Source organism: Colossoma macropomum, unplaced genomic scaffold, assembly GCF_904425465.1.
Source record: "Colossoma macropomum unplaced genomic scaffold, Colossoma_macropomum, whole genome shotgun sequence".
NCBI classification, from domain to species: Eukaryota; Metazoa; Chordata; class Actinopteri; order Characiformes; family Serrasalmidae; genus Colossoma; species Colossoma macropomum.
In genome coordinates, this window is record NW_023494790.1 from 20,331,287 (window position 1) to 20,351,669 (window position 20,383).

Sequence of the window (20,383 nt, forward strand, 5' to 3'; positions counted from 1 at the left end):
ACCACAAGACACTACAATTCCCACACATGAACCTAACCAAACTTTTAAACATAGCGGGTGATGTGATATCCAGCATTAGTACAATTAATATTTATTGTATGACGAGATTCTTCAAGAAACCTAGCTGGTAACCTGCACTGGTTTAATGTGCTTGGGAGGACGGGCACTGCAATTGCAGCAGACGGATATCATGCCTGTACAAAAAAGCCACCTAGCATACGTTTTAGGGCATCCTTAGGCCACAAAGTCAGGTTTCAGACATCAGACAAAACAGCTTTGGGTCTCAGGAAAACCCTTGTTATATCTCAGCACTTGCACCATTGAACATCAGGTGAAGAGGCTCACATAAAACCATCTTTGACAGTAACATTTAAAAATGTAAACAGAAGATATCAGTTTAACTGTTTACTGCAGTTTCTTTCCCCATTGTTACCTTAAAAAGTGGATTCTGTTACCTATCTGAATTACTGTAGACACCACTGCATCATATCAAACCAAATTATGTATTTTCGGAATTGTTACACCCCTAATAGAAAAGTAGTTAAACCTTTTGTTCTACAAATGCCTCTGTTAGAGGTCAACTGAGCTTTCAGACTAGCCGATGCATCTTTCTGGAATCCATCAGTGATGTTCTTTGAATCTAATGCAGGCCTAGCATCAGCTTTTAACCTGAATTCTGATCTTAACCAAAAAGTGAGGTTAAGCAAACTAGCACTAGCCTGCAGCCTCTGAGTATATAGAGCTGTAAGACAGGAGGCAGGAGCCCTGAAAAGGCTGGGTGTTGGGGGCGGCTATAAAAGATGATGCAGAGTGAGGTATTTTAATTACAATCAGCAACACTATCAGACCAACAGCCTTCTGACTGAAGAGCACCTCTGAAGCTGCCAGAATTAGCACTCACACTCAAGCTCTCCAAATCCTAAACACATACTGCCGAAGCTGATCCAAACAGTTCTCCTAGCCCTGCCACACAGCGCTGCACTCCAGGGCAAGGGGCTTATTACTGTGTGGCAACTGTGTCACTATCGGAATGAGTTGTTATGGTTGGTGCATTAGAAATATATTTATTGTAGGGTAGTTTAAAACAACACCTGAGTGACTAACAAAAATAAATAAATAAATAAAGCCGCTGTTGTCTATTAGCATCAGATTTCATGCTAATAAGCAACATCAGCTTTCACTCATCGTCACCTTATCTATTCATCTTAGGTGTTTATGAAATGTCTTCCTACACACGTCAGTCAAATAAGTGTAGAGGTTTGAGACTAAAGCTAAAAGCACTTTTCTAGGAATGTCATGAGTAAAATCTGAAATGTTTTTTTTTTCCCTTCACTTTTGTGAAGTTAATGCTATACTGACAGCCTTTTCTTTCAGAGCAGCCGTCCTTGACCATCTAGCTTTAACTTGGTTTTCTATCAGTTAATATAGTCTTGGCTGCATTTCATTCACACCCTTTCTCCCGTGTCCTTTCTCTTTCTCTGTGTCTCGTCCCTGGCCACCCTCTTCCTTTTCTTTCCTCTCTTCTCTGATGCTGCGCCCAGTTCCCCCTCTCTCTATTGTGCTGTGCTGTGCTGTAGGCATTAGGCCTGGTTTAACACCTAGCTCCCTTTGTACATGTCATCAGTGGCTGCAACTGAGGCATGTAATTGCATGTGTGAAAGGTTTCTTGCAACTGTCATGTCAATACTGCATAATTTTTGTTAATTTGCTTGTATTTTTTGCTACTATTTTCTACACCATTTTTAAGCAACAGCTTCCCTTTATATTGTACTCTTTAAAGTAAAGGTGCAAAAATGGCTCTTTTTAGAGATGGGAAAGAAGAACCACTTTGGTTCCCTAAAGGATCTTTCTACATTGTGTGAAGGATGGACCGGTAGAAATGGTCCAAAACTGCTTAGAATAAAATCTTGTTATATTAACTTACATAATGAAGAGTTAAAGAGGCTCTTTTTGCCTTTTCCTAAACTCTAACTCTATCTAAATAAAACTTGTATTGTTTCAAAGAAATACAGAGAGTTGTCAGATTTAATTGATAAGTGTTTGATTGGTCAATGCTACAATGTGCAGAAATTCTACATATATCTTGACTTGGAAGTGGGAAGTCAGAGCTCGGAATTGTGTCATTCTCAATCAATGCATGTTTAAGCTACAAAGAAGAAAAAATGTGACTCCTCCATGAAAGCAAGTGTTGGTAGCAACACTTGGTAACATTAGTGATATGAGTGGTTTGTCCTTGATGTATTTAGGGAAAGGTCTTCTCCTATCACATGATGCTACCAAGCTGGGAGGGTGAAAGTTAGCATGTGCCTCCTCTGAGACATGTGAAGCCAGGCTGAGATATTGCCAGGGACAGAACCCGCAACCTCCCATTGATAAGGCTAACACTTGGACGGTTGCACCTCTGTACTCCATAGTTAACCACCCAGTCTCACTGTTGCTGGCTGTGAGATCCAGTTACCATTCTCAAGCACATTTCTACAATGACTAGGAAGCACAGTACCAACTAAACGACATAGATCTAACTTGAAATAATTTTTTTTTATTAGTTGAATATAACCATATTAAGTTGAAAAAAGGAGTAATACATAAAAATGATCCAGTTAATTAGAATTACTAACTTTAGAGCAGGGGTACCCAATCCTGGTCGTGAAGATCTACCACCCTGCGGTTTTCAGAAATATTGATATGTCACTGAAGGCCTTTATTACCTGGGTCAGGTGTGCTAGATTGGGATTGGAGCTAAACTCTGCAGGGTGGTAGACCTCCAGGACCAGGATTGGGCACCCTTGCTTTAGAGCAATGTACTTGAATGCATTGAGTTCACATTACTCAGTCAAGTTTCCTAGAAGCTATTTAACACAATTGTGTGGAACCACTTGACATAACATGTTTAAGTAAATTCAACATTTCATTTTTCACAGGTGTAAAGTTACGACTTTAGAGATATATAGTTTTGTTAGGACAGAAACAGTTTCTAAGGGATCTTTCTGTGAAGCTACAGCCGTCACACCCTCCGCAACCCAACCTGCTGCAGTTCCACCCACTTCACTTCGGAGCACACCTGTGTCGAATTATGCAGTTATCAACCAGCTCCCCAGTCATTTGTGATGTCTTCCTATAATCCTAATTGGTACTCTGAGCACTGCTTCTGGTTGATGTTTCTCCTGGCTTTTTTTGACTACAGATCTGGATACCGCTCTCTAAATCAGCTGGCTGATGTAGAGCTTTGTGCATGTGCATCTGCAACTCATCTGTATTCTGTGCTGTTACGACATACAGCAATTACTCATCTGAAATACATCAGTGCTTTCCAAAGTTGTCACAAAAAGCAGGACTACTAAACGTGTGAATATGCATCTCCTTTGGAAGTCATATGTGATCACTGAAGTTCACGTGTACTGTAAAGTTATATGTACTCCTTTAGTTTTAGGCACTATTTAATTCACTGAGATTTATTTAAGATAACTTCTTTTGAGTGTATACATGTGCATATTTTAGTGAAGTGTATGCTGAAAAAACTTGCACTTACAGTAAATGCACTTTCACAAAATCTTGATGTTCTGCCAGTGTGTGACAAACTATTAGTGTAAGTGAATGCGAGCTGTCAGTACCCAAATTCATATTCAGCGCTCAAATATATGCAGTGCTAACCTCCATCTCTGCTTTGGAATGCTCACAAGTAGTGCAGTGAAGAAGGAGTTTTCTTCTGATTATTTTAAAAATAGGGCTCTCAATTCTCATGTCAGTCCATATTTGGTTGGTTTATTATGCTTCATGCTGGTAAAATACTTAAGTCCCCTTTCCAACCCTTTGCAGTATTCTCTGAATCAGTTATTATTCAGACTTCCACAATAGAGGAAAATGCATTTTTTTTATATGAGCTGCAGTCTTGATTACATTAAAAGATGACTAATTAGTTGCATAGTTTTGGCTATTTATTGTTTATGGATCTTCTTAACCCAATGGGGAACCAGGTCAAAAACCAAAAAAGAAAAAACACAATACATAGGATGAGGCAAAAAGAGTAGGGAGGAAACAAGCAAGGGTCTAAACCAAGGAACAAACAAACCGGTAAGCTTAGCCAAAGGGACAAATCTGAGAAACAATAGGCAAAACAAGGTCATAATAGGAGAGCAAACAAATGAGAAGGCCTTGTGTGCACTGGCAAAACAGAGGAGACAAACAGACAGGTATATATACAAAAGGTAACAGGTGAGAACAATTACAATTCTGGTGACTGAGATCTGATGACTGATGGATGATTGGTTGGCTGGGTCATGTGACTGACTAATGTTGGAGTCCATGAGAAGACACTTATATTATATATTTGGGAGACCTGATTTCAGTTTCTTAAAGAAATCTGAAAGGAAATATTTTTTGTAAACACATCCAAAGTTTAATCTCAGACGTTTGTTGTACTTTCTGCTTCTCACGATCAGTTTTCATGTTCTAATGCAAATGTTCTTTATTTTTTAATGTTCTCTATTTTGTCTTTGTCCTTTTCTCAGTAACAGCTTCTTGACAGTTACACATCGTTTCGGACCAGTAGCAATTTTCTCTATACATTTTAATATTTTTGGAAACTCTTGTTTTTTCACTTATTTTTCTTTGACTTTCCAAGTCCTTATGCAAGTAGGATATTTTATTTCCAGTTTCCTCAGAAATATCTCCTTTAGCCAATTCAGATGCACATAAAAAGAAATTTGCAAGGCAGATAAGGTGTGTGTGGGTAGGTGCTTCTGTGAAAGTCAGTGTCTCTTTGAAAGGTAACATAATGTCAGTGGCTCTGGGAAAACCTTTTGCTAGGAGGACACAGCTGTAACACAATGGTTTAAAGTTGATTTTCTGTAAAATATTTGTTTCCTTTTGCTTTCTTTGAAAAATGAATAACTTCTACTTAATGGCTGATTTTATTGGAAATTAAATAAACAATAGGTGGTCTCTGACTTTTGCACAGCATTGTACAATCCTAAATAATTAAGCATAAAGTGGGGCTGCATGCATGAACATGGCTATAAATATGCTTTGTGTAATATTATCTTTTTGGTATTATACCTTTAACTGTATGATATAAATATCAAGCTTACAATCTCCTTTTTTTCCTCACAGGATACTCAAGATGGCATGTGTCTCTTTGCAACTTCACTAGGACCTTTCTAAAGACAACAGCAATTGTTTCCTGAGTCAAGACCCCGCAGAGTCCATTATGTAAATGCACTTCTGTCTGCTTCCTGAGATGGAAGACTGAAACATGAGCATCCACAAAGCTTTATGGACCTCTGACCGTGGCCCACTATTTGCTTGGATCTAGCCCTTCTAAAAGACCACCAAGGAGGGGTGCCACATCAGTGGAGGTAGCTGAAGGTGAGGAGGAAGAAGAAGTGGAGAAGAAGAACATCCATAGGAATATAATTGCTCCTGGAATATCTCAATTATTTGGAATATTGTGATAATTTGGGAAATCCCAATAATTTGGAATACTGGGAATATTATTCAGACTCGCCATCATGAAGGTGAGCCCAACGTCCTGTCTGTGCCCTGTGCTTTTGTGTCTCTGCTTCTTGGAGAGGGGCTGTGGGGCAAGCCACCATGGACAAGCCAAAGTGATCTCCAGAAACCACAACCTGACCCATAGTCACAACCAGACTAAAGATGGGGAGACAGAGGTCCACCATAGGCCGAAACGAGGCTGGATATGGAACCAGTTCTTTGTCTTGGAGGAGCACATGGGACCAGAAGCACAGTATGTGGGGAAGGTAAGCATTGCATCTTGTTACTAGCTTTGGTTCTGTCTTAAATACTACATTTACAAAAATACTTTGGGATACCTTATGAAGGTGAAACAGCAATATACAAAATTAATATAAAACGGTATTACTACACCCAAGAAGCTTCATTTATGTCCAGTTCTTCCAGTTTCCAGTACAGCATTCATACATGCCTAAGCAAGAAACCTGTTTCCAGCCTATACCTCAGAATTACAGTCTTGACTTGAAACTGTCACATGCAGTGGCAAATATATTGCCATTATACAAGATTGTTTAAACTGTAGAAGACTCAGAAGACGAATCAAGACTAAGTAGTTTTGCCATAATCTTAAAATGTAATTACATAATTACACCGTTTATGTAATAACCACATTTACATTGCATTTGCATTCTGCATTGACAGCTTTGAGTTTGCTGACTTTTTTCCATCTTTCAAAATGTCAAGAAAAAACAAACTGTGGCAAATGTATTGTTTTTTTTTTTTTCTCTGCACAAAATGGAACTGCATAAAACAACAACTGCTGTTGTCACCTGCGATAATTGCAACTTCTAAGGGTTAAGGTAAACTCTTTTATACAGGGTATACAGAGTTTACTATAAATCTAGTAGTCACTTCTTTCTCTTTTGTTGCCCATATTTCATCACTTTCATGCAACAGTTGGCCATGATCGATAACATCTACGTACCCAGTTAGCTTAGTGCAGCAGGATGTGGCATTGTGAGCTCAGAAAAGTCGGGTGAATTATTGGCTTGGGTCGGAGTTTTGACAGCCATCATCATTTTGGCCGGATGCATGTCTGCTCTCTATGTTTGCCTCGCAGCCTTGTCGGACTTGTGAAACATGGCTCCCTTGTCCACGCCAACTGGTAAACAGTGGCTGTGAATCCATTAGCATCTTGATATACTGGACTGTTCGCAATGGGTGTCATTGGATGTCATGTTAGAAATCTCTGGTGCCTCTGTTAATTGCCTGACCACAGTGTTCCTGTTTTTTTTGGTCTACTGGAACTTCACCAAATACATCATTAAATACAATTAACCAAGATGGTTTCTGCATTGATAATGAATACAACTAAATCAAATGGTTTTAGCATTCCATACTAATGCAAAGTAACTAATTCTAGAAACCAGTTTTACCATAAAGGAATCAAACTTCAGTATAAATTACATTCAACATAAATCTATAATAAATATTATCATGTACTGTAGCAACAATGAGGGTTTAATTGTTCAGAGAAAAGGAGAGCACAGGGCTTACAGGAGCGGAGAACTGTGTTTGATATAGGAGCTTTGCTGTGGATTAGCCATTCTGTCATGGAATAACAAAGCAGATACATGGGATTCATGTATTTAGAGTTAGACATCCAGTACTACCAAGTATATATCTGTTTGATTTCGGCTTAGTCAAATGATGGATCTCATGCCTGAGTTAACAAATTTGAAGTGATGGCAGTTTTAGCGATTAGTCATAATTCCTGCCATCATCACATCATTCTGCAGTGACATCTGGAACTCAATTGGCTCTACCCAGTCCAAGATGAAAGAAAATATTTAACAGACAGCAATTCACTCATCTGTCCATCTGGCTTTTTGGGTCACGTACGTGCAATTTTATGATTTGATAGAATGATATGACAGATTTCTACTTGAAACGTCTTCTGAAAGGGAAGGTCTTGATGCCACTTTCAGTCTGCTGCTGTTTTATTTTGTCCAGGTGAGAGAAGTAGTCTAAAATAAAATGGCTTTTAGGAGTGAACTCAGGAGAGCTCATTTATGGCAACAGCTTTAACATTGTGACTGCAGTGCCTATATTCACTGTTTTATGTTTCATTGCGAGCCGACTTTTAGGTTTTCTTCCATCAAACTCTGGTACAAGCGTCATAGATGACTGACAGCCTACTGCTTCAAAATCAGAGCTACACAGTTGTGCAGACTGAAAGTGCCTTTTAAAGTCACACAGATGACTGTCTTGGGGAAAAAATAAAGAAAGAACCATGCCCTGCCTCAAACTGTTTTCTTTCTTAATGTTCGTCTTTCTTCGCTCCTTTTTCTCTCCGAAGTAGAGATGAGCTCAGCAGGTCAACCAGCTTCCTCTCTGTCTTTTCAGTGGCTTATAAAGTGAGCAAAAATGATGTTGGTTAAACTGTTACCTGAATTCATTTGTGAATTGTAGAATTTTGTTGCTTTAGTAATACAACTTTGCATCTCCAAAATCAGCCAACTGATCAATCAGTAAACAGTGGCTGTAAATCCATTAGCATCTTGATATACTGCACTGTTTGCAGTGGATGTCAGTGGGTGTCATGTTAGAAATTCCAGTAGTGCAGTTAGTTGCCTGACCACAGCATTGCTGCTTATTCTGTTGACTGGAACTTGACCCAATACACTATAGGGAGACATCTACCCATTACACCTACATGAGCTTTTATGACATCCTATTCTAAATCCAGAGAAATTAATGTGGAATTGGTCCCTGCTTAACAACTTCCACTCTTCTATCAAGCTTTCTACAAGATTTTGGAGTGTTTTTTTGGGAATTTGTGCCCATTCATCCAGAAGAGCATTTGTGAGGTCAGACACTGATGTTGAAACGAGAGGGCCTGGCTCTCAATCTCTGTTCTAATTAATCCCAAAGGTATTTGATGGGGTTGAGGTCAGGGTTCTGTGAGGGCCAGTCAAGTTCTTCCACACCAAACTCACTCAGCCATTCCTTTATGGACCTTGCTTTGCCCGCTGGGCACAGTCATGCTGAAACAGAAACGGGTCTTCCCCAAACTGTTCCCACAAAGTTGGAAGCATGCAAATGTCCAAAATGTCTTAGCATGCTGAAGCATCAAGATTTCCCTTCACTGAAACTAGAGAGTCTAGGCCAATCCCTGAAAAGCAACTCCATAGCATTATCCCTCCTCCACCAAATGTTCCTAACATTCTCCTGGCATTCACCAAACCAAGACTTGTCCATCAACCTGGGAGATAGAGAAGCGTGATTAGACACTTCACAGAATACGGTGGCATGCTGTACACCACTCCATCCAATGCTTGGTATTGTGCTTGGTGATATATGGCTTGGAAGCAACTGCTTAATGGAAACCATGCCATGCCATTTAGATTGGGGCGCACAGTTTTTTTGCTGATGTTAATAACAGAGAAGGTTTAGAACTCTGCAGTTATTCAGTCAGCAGAGCTTTGGCAACTTGTGCCTCAGCACTCAGCGACCCCGCTCTGTAAATTTATGTGGTCTGCCACTTCATGGCTGAGTTGCTGTAATTCCTGAATGCTAATAATACCAATCACAGTTGATTGTGGAATATCAAAGGAGGAAAGAAAGTTTGCAAACTGACTTGCTGCAGCGGTGGCATCCTATTACAGTACCACACTCAAATTCAGTGAGCTCTTTAGAATGACCCATTCTTTCACAAATGGCTGTAAAGGCAGACTGCATGGCTAGGTGCTTGACTTTATACATCTGTGGCGATTGGGACCGAATAAAACACCTGAATTCAATGATTCAGAGGTGTGTCCCAATACTTTTGTCCATATAGTGTACATAATTAAACACAATCCAACAAAATAGTTTTAGCATTCATTACTAGAGTAATTCTAAATAATTAATTCTAGAAAGCCATCTCACAAAAAAGGAAATTTAATATAAGAATTATCTATGTAGCACTTTTTACATCACAAATTGTCACAAAACAGATTTACAGGCAAATCTGGGTCCCAAAGTCCCAAATGAGCCAGCCAATGGCAACAGCAGTAATGAAAAACCTCATAAGAGCAAGAGGAAGAAACCATGACAGGAATCAAGACTCAGAGGTGAGCTCATCCTCCTCTGGTCAACACTTGATGGCAAAGCAATAACATTAGAGCAATATGAATGAAAAATAAGATTTGACAATTTATATACAATAGTGAATATAGAACAAAAGAAAATAAATTAGCCTGTCATTGGACAGAACCATTTAGATTAACCAATGATAACAAATGACAACTGTTAGAGGCCTATCAGAGTAACAATGAGAAATAGATCTATGAAAATCAGCGACTACTGTTAGAAGCATATCACAGTAAAAATGAGAGTTAAATTCATGAACAGCAAGAACTGCCTATTGTGACGATACCTTGGTATGAAAAACTCAGCAATTGAACAGTGTCTATGATTGAACGTTTCTAGTTACAGTCTGTGCAGGTATCAGTATCATTAGGAGAGTGAGTGGAGCATGCAGGTGTGGCTTTTGCACAGCAGGAAAGTGAATGGACATACAGGAGGATCCATGGTGGTCAAGCTGGTCCAGAGGGCAGGCAAGCAGGAGCACCTAGTCAAGGCAGATCTTGTGACAGCATCAGACCGGACAGGATGGGCAGTTGCAGCTCAGCGAAGAAACACACAGACAGTTAGTTCTGTTTAGTGTGACTGGACGCTATATGTAGTATTAACAGAGTTTAAGCAGTGACTTCAGCAGGCTTAGCGTTTTATAACCTAAGCTAAAGCTATAAATATATATGGTGACTCGCCCTACAGCCCCTCTCAAACCTAAGCAAGAGCCAAAAAAGTCCTTTTGGACCATCTCTTTTTGACCAGTCATAATGCAATGGCCATTTTCAACTCAAAAAACGAATCAATAAATATAAATACTAAAAATAACATTTAAAAAAGGGAAAACAGTAGAGTTGTTATGTTTTGACCTGGTAGTGACAACATGCACCTAGGTGGCAATACTTTAATCCATATTATGCCTCAGAGAGAGAGATAGAGAGAGAAAGAGAGAGAGACAGGCAGACATACAAATCCGTATCAATCTACCCATGCACAAGCAAGGTGTATCTGTTGGGGGGGGTTCTGTGTGAAACAGTTCCAGTTCCTGTATACACTTTATACACACAGCGACAAACACATAGAGTGACAAATTCATGCATTAATCATTAAGTAGGGCGCTGTGTTGACTAAACAAATCCTGTTACATTGCGCTTGTTGATGAAATGGTGCAGTTGCCGACTCTTCAGAATGCTTGAGTAAACTTTAAATCCCCTGGTGGGATGAAAAACATTTTCTTAGCATAGCTGTGACATTGCAGCTGGAGTGCTACAAGGGCATTAGCGAGACGCCGCTGATTGAATTGCATTCTTCAATAATGGAACCTTATCAGGCCTCTAATTGCATGAAATAATAATTACTTTTCATGGGCCCGTGTTAGTGGCATAGTGGCTGGCTCTGAAGTGCGTTGATTGGTCGGTTGCCCAAATGTGCCGGGGTGAGTAAAAATGCTCTCCTGCTCTGCAGCCCACCTTCATCCCTTTGGCACAGAGTATAAAACTGCAAATACGACGTCAACAAAATGCACTAATCCGTGATGAAAACATGCCATTAAGAACAAACACAGGTCATTATGAGGGATTAAATTTGACATGCCCATATGCGGAAAGTCCCTGGTTGTTAGCGTTGCTAACTTCCTTGTATTTAATTACAAGTGCTGCTATCGCAGGGGCCAGCAAAAATATGACCATGATGCAAAATGACCCTTAATTAGATTGAGAAAGAGACTGCCGATAAATCCTTCAGCACCCAGCAGCACCACTGTGTGTGTGAGTGTGCATGTGTGTGTGTGTTTTCTCCTTGTCTTTGCTTAATTAAAAGTTGAAGATGCATGCATATAGCTTAGGAGAGTTTCCCCTGAGGACTAACCGCCTCTAAGAGATGACACACTGCCTTTCTTTTGCAGAGCATGTCTGTCTTTTTTTCTTTTTTCTTTTATTTCCGCCTGTCTGAGAAAAGGTTTGTCGTTATGGGTCCCGTAATTACCAAATATGAGGATTAAGTGACAGTACAGTACCTTTTTACAAATGCAGTCATAAAAAATGCGCCCTGAAGGCAGTTTTTATTATTATTATCATTGGTAAACACTGCCAAGCTAAACTGGATTAAAAAAAAAAGAGTGAATAAATAAATAAAAATGGAACGTCGATGTTCTGTCAGGTGCCTCCTACACCTGAAAACTATCATTTCTGCTCCACTTGATTCATGTTGTGGAGAAGTGCAAACTAATCATCCTAATGATGTGTGTTGTGATATAATTGTGGCTCTGCTGTGGGAATAGGTTATGGAGTTGTTGAAAGACTTTTGAAATGATTCCAAACTTATTGCTGATACAGTTTCACCACCTGCTATTCACTCTTAAAAATAATGTTCCTAAATAATTCTTATTTTGCATGTACAGTAAAGAGAAAAAAAAAAACATAAAAATTGATATTGGGGTGGGAATCACAGGGCATCTCACATTACGATATTCTCCTCTACGATACATCACGATATCTGTGTAACTAAAGAAAATAAAATACTGCTAAATAGGCAAATAACAGGAATTATGTAGTTATTAGTGTCAGTTTCCCAGAATTTAACATCCAATATGAAACAATGTTTGGGACATAAAAGGCAGTCTAGCTTTAAAGATTAACTGTATTAACTGTAGGCTGACTTCGAGTTATGGCAACATTAGCTGTTTTCTCAACAACCAGAGCAGGTTGATGATGAAGAAGGTGACTATGCATGTTCATTGTGCTGCTCGTGTACTTTATTTTAATGAGAAAGTTCTTGCAAATCGCAAATTCATTTGTTTCTTTAATACTGTAAAAGGCCAAAGTGGGCCCAGACCTTCAACTTAAAAGAGGATGGTGCTTGTCTGATTTACACTCACATGTCTCCCTTACACAATAAGACATTACATTTTCTTTCTTGAAAGATTCTTTAGGGACCACAAGTGTTTTTTCTATGGCAGTGGTCACCAGTCCTGGTCCTGAAGATCTTCTTGGAGAGTATAGTTTCTACCAGGACAAGCCAAACTTCTTTCAGCTAATTAACTTCTTCACAAATTCTTCATTGGCTGGATCAGATGCATTAGCATAAGGTGGGTTGCAGGGGCATGTTAGATACATCTTGGTACTAAACTCTACAGGAGCAGTCGTGAGCTGGTGATCACTGTTCTATGGTCTAGCTCTAAAGAACCCTTTTGACACTTTTATTTTTTTCTTAATGTAGGCAACATCTTACCTACAGCAAGCTTGCCATCAGAACTAAACTGTCAAAGATGGATATTTTGAGTACTTTGCTTTGCGCCCCGCTATGAAGCAAAGTGTTCAAGTCATGCAGAAGAGTGACAGCCATATGCACGATGACTGTGATTGAAGTGAAGGTGCAGGTGCTTTCATTATAAACCTGAAAGCCTGGCTCACTTCAGAAGAACCGGGTGACTGCAGGGTTTCTGTAGTCTCCTAGGAGGCTAAAAGATGTTCAGGCCTAGAATCTGCTGTCCTCAGCTGACTGCAGACAACACAACACTCAGTCAAGACAAGCTGTTATCTGCTCTTGAAGCTTACGAACAGGTTGGCAAGGAAAATCCCTTTCATAATCCCTAATCTCCTCTTGAGATTCTCAGAACCTCAAACACACATACACACACCTTCGTCTAAACCGGAAGTTTAGGACAGATTAGTACAAAAGCACATCACTAAATAAAGCTAAGACTGGAACTCTGTAACAGATGCATGGAGCCATATGTACTGACTAAATAATGTTTGATTTTTTTCTGTTCATTTTTAATTAAATACCTGCAAAGTATTTGTCAGTTCTTCAGAAAAATGGCAAGATTTTAACCCTCTCTTAGCTAACGTACTGTCAGCGATATATTCAGAGACCTTGGCTTGGTCCTCTTTAACTCATTAAAATATGCAGTCAGTGTAGTTCCAATGCATGCATGTCTGAGTTGGGTACAGCACAGTGCATCAGCATGTTGAAATAATCGTACCATGCTTTCTATCACTGTATAAAAGAGGCACAGTGCTGTCTTTATCCCTGGATGAACTGTGAGCATGTACTAAATGGAATTCAGATTTCTAAAGGTTTATTATTTGTATATCATCGCTGTACAAAGAAAAACATGTAAAAGTAAAATAGTAATTTTACAGGAGAGGGCAAAAAAGTTCTTTACTTTTAATGTAAGGTAATGTAAGTTTTTTCTAAGCAATTCTGGTTCATTTTGATTGGTCCATTCATCATTAAATTTTCACACAGTGTAAAGAATGGCTGCCGTGCTTAGATGATGTAGAAAAGTGAAAATCGCAAAAAAAATGGAGATACATGTTTTTCTTTGGACAGCGACGATATGATTTGTGTTGTCAGAGTAACAATTGAAGGTCACTGAAGAGCGAAATGTATTCCTATTCATACGCTTGTGTATGTAAAAGGATAATTATGAAAATTGTCAGCTTTGTAAAATCAGGTTCTTTACATGTCAAAATAGATGTGACATTACACTGAAACATTGCTTAGGAGACCACTGCATTAAAGCTATTTTTGTGTACGTAGGCAGATTTAACAGCTTTATATCTTACTAATATGTTAAATCCTTGCAAACTGACAAACATGCCTGATTTATTGGTAAGTTTGTTGTCCCCACACTTTTGACAGGCAGTGTACATTCTGTATGCTGTTATACAGCGCAAGTTAAGAAAAGTTGCTGCACTTGGTCAACAAACAAAAGAAACGAAAAGTAAAGAAAAGAAGAAATCAATTATCTCCATGTTGTTTAGAGCTCCCGGATAGCTCAGAGTGGGCTAAAGAGGATATATTGTCAAGTACTCGCTAGAAACTTTTACTCCCTCAAAAGTTTGATCCCCCTTGTGTTTCTCCGCTCACAGTTGACTGCGTCTAACAGTTCCCTGTGCTGACTAATGCTTAAACTAGGCTTACCGTAATATTTGCAGAAGCTTTTGACAGATAGTGTCCTAAGAACCAGACTAAGAAGAATCTGTTCTTTCTGCTTATGTTCGATTGCAGTGTGCGATGCCCACCTATACAAAGGGTGCTTCAAATGTTTTATTCATACAGTTATAAATGGAAGGCGCTTTGACAGAATCAGGAAACCAGCTTCTTCTTTAATGGCACAAGATGGGTGGTGGAAAAAAAAATGAAGTCAGGGGTTTCAGTTAAATGACTTTTTTTCTTTCACGCCTTGTACGCGAGCAGACATCAGGTAGTGAACGCTCATTATCAGGTGAGAGGTAATTTACAATGAGATAGAATGCGCTGTCACAGATTTCATTTTCTTTCTCCCCTTCCATCTGTAATGGAGAAGAAGAGGCATTTTGGAACACAACCCATGCGTTCAAATTATCATTCACTGCGTTCTCTGGATATCAATTTTGAGGAGGTTGCAGAGCTGTTTTGTTTTCATAAAAAAGTTGTTTTGTTAAGAAGAGGAAAGCAGACAAACACAAAAGTAAAATGAAAGGAAAATCATTTTGAGGTTTTAATTCCGTCAGATATCTACTGCAGTAGATCAGTCGTCCCCTTGGAATTATAAGCTTCTATCTGACTTTTTTTCAAAATTGAGTTATTCACATATGCTGTATTCACAAAACACTGTTTTAGGCGAAAAGCTTTCCCTAAAATTAACGTAAAACTACTAAAGTAATAACTTTCTTTGACAGAGCTTTTAGAGGCATTAAACAATGCAGATGCCTGGTTCCCATTACCACCACTATGAACAATTCTTACTCTGTAACTTTGTCTAGAATGAAGCATTTCACATTAAACCACTCTGACTGATATTATTTACATCTTAATCATTAATTATGCAGAATTTTTTTCAAATAGTTGGAATTCTCCTTTAATTAAATTTAACTAAATGAAGTACAGTGAACGCACACTGTCCCAAAATCTACTAGCATGCTTTCTCTTCTAGCTGTGGACCCTGAAATGATCCTTCAGTATTGACCTGCTTAGCGCATCAATCTTTGTAGAAGTCTTAAAGTGGACTCGAAAACACAGCGTTGGTCCAGTGGACATGATGAGGAAAGTAAATGAGAGAGGAATTAGAATAATTAACAGATAATGTGCTACATATATAAAGAAACACGTGCACACACACACACATAGGCACACATGCTGATTAAATCTCAAGCCCTTACTCTCCTCCAAAGAGGATTTAATCACACACAAGCCCTCCTTGCTAATTGTGAATATGAAGCTTGGTTGGCTGATTGATGAGTTTATCCTACTCTCTGACCTCTCTGCCCTTCCCTCCCTCTCTCTATTCTCCATCTTTCTCTCTTCTTGCCCTCCCTCTTCTCCCCTGTCCTCCCTCATACTGTCATTTCCTCTCTCCTTTGCTCTCCGCTTCCCCTCCCCTCCTACGTCTTCTCAAAGTATTCTCGTCCTCTCCTCTGTCCTTCCAGCCTCCTCGCTCCATTGCTGTTTGTAGAACTCGAGGCACAACCTAACAACCTGGAATATAACTGTAATGGGTGATGTAAATAATAAAAGTAAAATTTGCTTCTGGTCTAGGGATGAGGATTCTGGCTAATTTTAAAGTTTTAGTATCCATTTAGAGATAATGAACAGACATTTGGTTAACCATGAGGAAGAAGAAGAAAGGAGAACGATCTGACTGCAGAGCCACAGAGCTGCAGATTTACACCCGCAGTTTCACTCCAGTGGTTTCAGGAAAGTGGAACGCATGCGCAGTAGGACAGCACGATTGTGCCATGTAAACAAAGTCCTTACAGGAAAGTTGAGCATTATGGACGCTCCCATTCATATTTCAACTCATTTATAATGTCTCTGATGTAAATAGCAGCTGTTTGTACTGGTTGTATGTATCGCCATATTACCATTCAGGAAGGGATATTGTTGCCAATATATGAATCAACCATTGGTAACCAGTTAAACCATAAGCCAAAACTTATGGTTTACTTATGGCTGTTGTTTTAGCCTTAAGCTTAATATTATGCTCAGTTTAAGCCTGCTTAAGGTGAAGTTTTATTCCTGTACATGTAATGTAAGTGTACACATAAAGCCCCTGTATTAAGGGTAAGTTAATAGAGCTATATGTCTACATAACACATTAGTTTACCCTGGCCACATAAGCTGTAGTTTGTTTAATATTTAACCTGTGAATCTCTATATGCATTCAAACCAAAGTTTGTTTCAGCCTAAAGCTTAAAACATAATGTTAGCCCAATGCAAATTTATCCCAAATTTATTGGAAACCCACATAAAATGACTGAAATGTTGATTAACCTAAAACTCTCTATGAAAAAGCAAAACAAGGCGCATGCGCTGAATGTCACTGGCTTGAATCTGCTGGAGTGAAACTGTGGCTCTGCGGATCTGAAGACCGATATTACTGGAAGAAAGAGGGGTTTTGGCTGAAAGTACTGTGTGCTAGTTCTTACTCAAACTACACGAACAGGGTAAACTGGTGCACTCATGCTAGTAGGCTAAAAATCAGTAGCATGAAGGAAAATTTTGTAGAAAACAAAGGTGTATATCTGAAAACAGCATTTTATGTTATCTGTCAGGCATTTCTTGAAATTCACCCTGACAGTCTTTATACTATTTTTGCCATAAGTGGTTTTCTTTTACTGACTTAAACACAGAATACACTATATTGTTTTAGCATCTTCTTGGCGGCTGTGATATAACACTGTACCCTTCTGAAAAAAAAACAACAACACAGACCAGCATGCATTCTGTGCTGGTCTATGCTGGTTTATGCTTATGTAGTGCATACCAGCATCCAGTTTTTCACATAATTTGAACATGCCTGTTGCCCTTTACATTGTGTGTAATTTGCATGACGAATGGACCCAAAGAAAACACCCAAATCACGGAAAAAGTCTGATTAGATTGACTTGCATTACAAGTAAAATATTTTTTTTCCTTCTCCTGTGAAATTATCATTTTGGAGATACAAGGTTTTGTCCCGACAGCAGCAATATGCTGGTTTTGCTGGTAACGCAACATGCTGGTTCATGTTTGTGTTTGTAGTAGGGTAACCTTCAGCCTCTCAGTATGGTAAAAATTCACCCTGCCTGTGGGGTAAGTACTAACTTTGAAATGTGTGCCACTTTTGGCTGAATGGTTCACAAAGGGTAGGTGCTCAAAACAAAATTTTCATTTTCATTTATAGCAGAGATGTCTAAGTTGCTTGTGTGAATACACCATTAATCACATATTTAAAAAAATATTTAGCAAAAACCAAAATGCATTAGGTTGTGCCCTGCTACCCCCTGCTCTTTTACTCTCTGGGCCATGTCACAGACTGCCAAAATATTCCTTTTATGCAAACTCTGGGATAATGCTTAGCCTCCAGACACTTCAGCTATATCAGAGCCGCCACCCGTCGCAGTTGCACAGAGTAAACCGACCGTACAGAGGCAGATAAACCCAATCCCCCCTCTCTTCTGTCAGCCAGAGAGCAATCTAATGCCGTAGAGAAAGAGCAGAATCAAACAAAGGGTCACCAAAGTTGCTCATGGTTGTCAATCTGATTCCAGCTTCAAACATAGGCCTTTTATGTACGATGATATTTTTACCGAGTTACCTGAGGGTATGCGATTCTGTTCACTGCAGAAAGTGTTTTTAGTTTGTGGCAGAACAGGTGATAGGTCACTGCATTTGTTAGACATGAATGATAAAGTGTGCTATCGCGATGCATACGCATGAATGAAAACTGCAATTATGCGGCGCATGAATGTGTGTTATGATGCAGGCTGTGTGTGGCACTAAGTCAATTAGAAAGGTCACTGAACATAAGAGATCACAAAAGCAGCTTGTGCTGCCTTTGAAGCGCACCAGTAACACACTCAATGGCTTAATCGATAAATCCCAGCAGGAAAGCATTCTTCCACACTCTACGTCACAGAGAAAAGCTCAATGGGGGAAAGTTTGTGGCTCAAGCAGTCTAAAGTCACCAGATAGCTGTGCTATTTGATTGTTCAGTAACGTTCACGCTGATTTTATGACGTGCATGTATTGACATCAGCTTTTTAAACAAAGACAGTTTTTGAGACTATAATAATAGTGAAACTGAACTAACCCATTTAAATGAAGACTTTACCTTTAAAAGTGGCTCTATTCTTCTTTTGCTTCAGCTTAAAAGTTTGCAATATGACAATATTTATTTTTATTGTGATAAATGATGTCACATTATGTTACGATATTATTTTTTTGCTTAAAGAATAGCAACTAACTGCATATTTCATAATATGGCCTATGGCATAATTAGGCCTATTTATTTGGGTTTAGAGCAGTACAGTATGTGAAATGTTGAATAAAAATCATTGTACTCCTATTTTTCACACTACTCGTTCGAGTACTGGTTGAACCTCAGATTGAGGAGGAACAATGCGGATTCCGTCCCGGCCGTGGAACAATGGACCAGCTTTTCACCCTCTCACAGGTTGTTGAGGGGGCATGGTAGTTTGCCAACCCAGTCTATATGTGTTTTGTGGACTTGAAGAAGGCTTACGACCGTGTTCCCTGAGATATCTTGTGGGAGGTTCTCCGGGAGTATGGGGTGCTGGGGCTACTACTCCAGGCCATTCAATCCCTGTACTCCCAGAGTGAGAGCTGTGTTTGTATACTCGGCATAAAATCAGGCTCTTTCAGTGTTAGCGTCGGACCCCGCCAAGGTTGTGCCTTGTCTCCACTCCTGTTTGTGATATTCATGGACAGGGTGTCAGGGTGTAGCCAAGGTCAGGAGGGCATTATGTGTGGAGGCCGGAGGGTGGCGTCTCTGCTATTTGCAGATGATGTTGTTCTTTTTGCTGGATTGCATGGATGTGAGTGTGAAGCGGTTAGTATGCGGATCATACAAGTCTGAGTCCATGGTCCTAGCCTGGAAACGGATGGCATGCCCAGTCCAGGTAAGGGGAGGAGACCTGTCCCAGGTGGAGGAGTTTAAGTAACCCGGGGTCTTGTTCACGAGTGATGGGAAGAGGGATTGTGAGATCGGCCGCAGGCTGGGACAGGCAGCAGCAGTAATGCAGTCACTGTACCGGATTGTAGTGGTGAACAGTGAACTGAGCCATAAGGCAAAGCTCTCTGTTTACCGGTCGGTCTACATCCTTACCCTCACCTATGGTCATGAGCTGTGGGTAATGACTGAAAGAATGAGATTACAAATACAAGCGGTGGAAATGAGCTTTCTTTGTAGGGTCGCGGGCTACACTTTACTTGATAGGGTGAGGAGCTCGGTCATCCAGGAGGACCTCGGAGTAGAGCTGCTACTCTTCCTCATTGACAGTAGCCAGTTGAGCTGGTTTGGGCATCTGATCCGGATGCCCCCTGGACGCCACCCGGTGGGGGTGTACCAGGCACAGCCTACTGGGATGAGACCCAGTGGTCAACCGAGGGATTATATCTCCAAGTTGGCCTGGGAGCGGCTGGGGGTCCCCGGGAATGAGAAGAAGGAAGTTGCAGGGGACAGGGTCGTCTGGGATTTTCTGCTCTCCCAACTGCTACTGTGAACCTATGTGGATTAATTGGTTAATGATGATGAATGAATGATGAATTAATGTTTCTTTCTTGTTGGTTTTAACTTATTAAACAAAAGAAAAACTAAATATTATGATGGATATAATCTGTTGTGAAAATGTCTTGCAGTATTGTGACATTATATTTTGGCCCGTCTCTCAGCTTCATTTGTTTCATTTTACTGGTGTCAAAAGTTATAAGTGACAACACATTACAATGCAGTTCTTTAGTACCAATGCAAGGAGAAATAATAAATAAACTTGTTAACTATTTGAAATGAACAGTGCACTTTGCTTTATTA

At 39.7% G+C, this 20,383-nt stretch overlaps 1 protein-coding gene across 1 annotated transcript in view; it reads left to right on the forward strand.

Moving 5' to 3' along the window:
* The window catches only part of LOC118809307 (cadherin-18), a 135,073-nt gene that overhangs the window by 24,643 nt on the left and 90,047 nt on the right, over window positions 1-20,383 (forward strand). Inside the window, exon 2 of the mRNA XM_036572470.1 lies at window positions 5,110-5,756. Within this exon, the coding sequence (XP_036428363.1) occupies window positions 5,508-5,756 (249 nt within the window). The 5' untranslated portion in view covers window positions 5,110-5,507. The remainder of the gene's footprint in view (window positions 1-5,109; window positions 5,757-20,383) is intronic.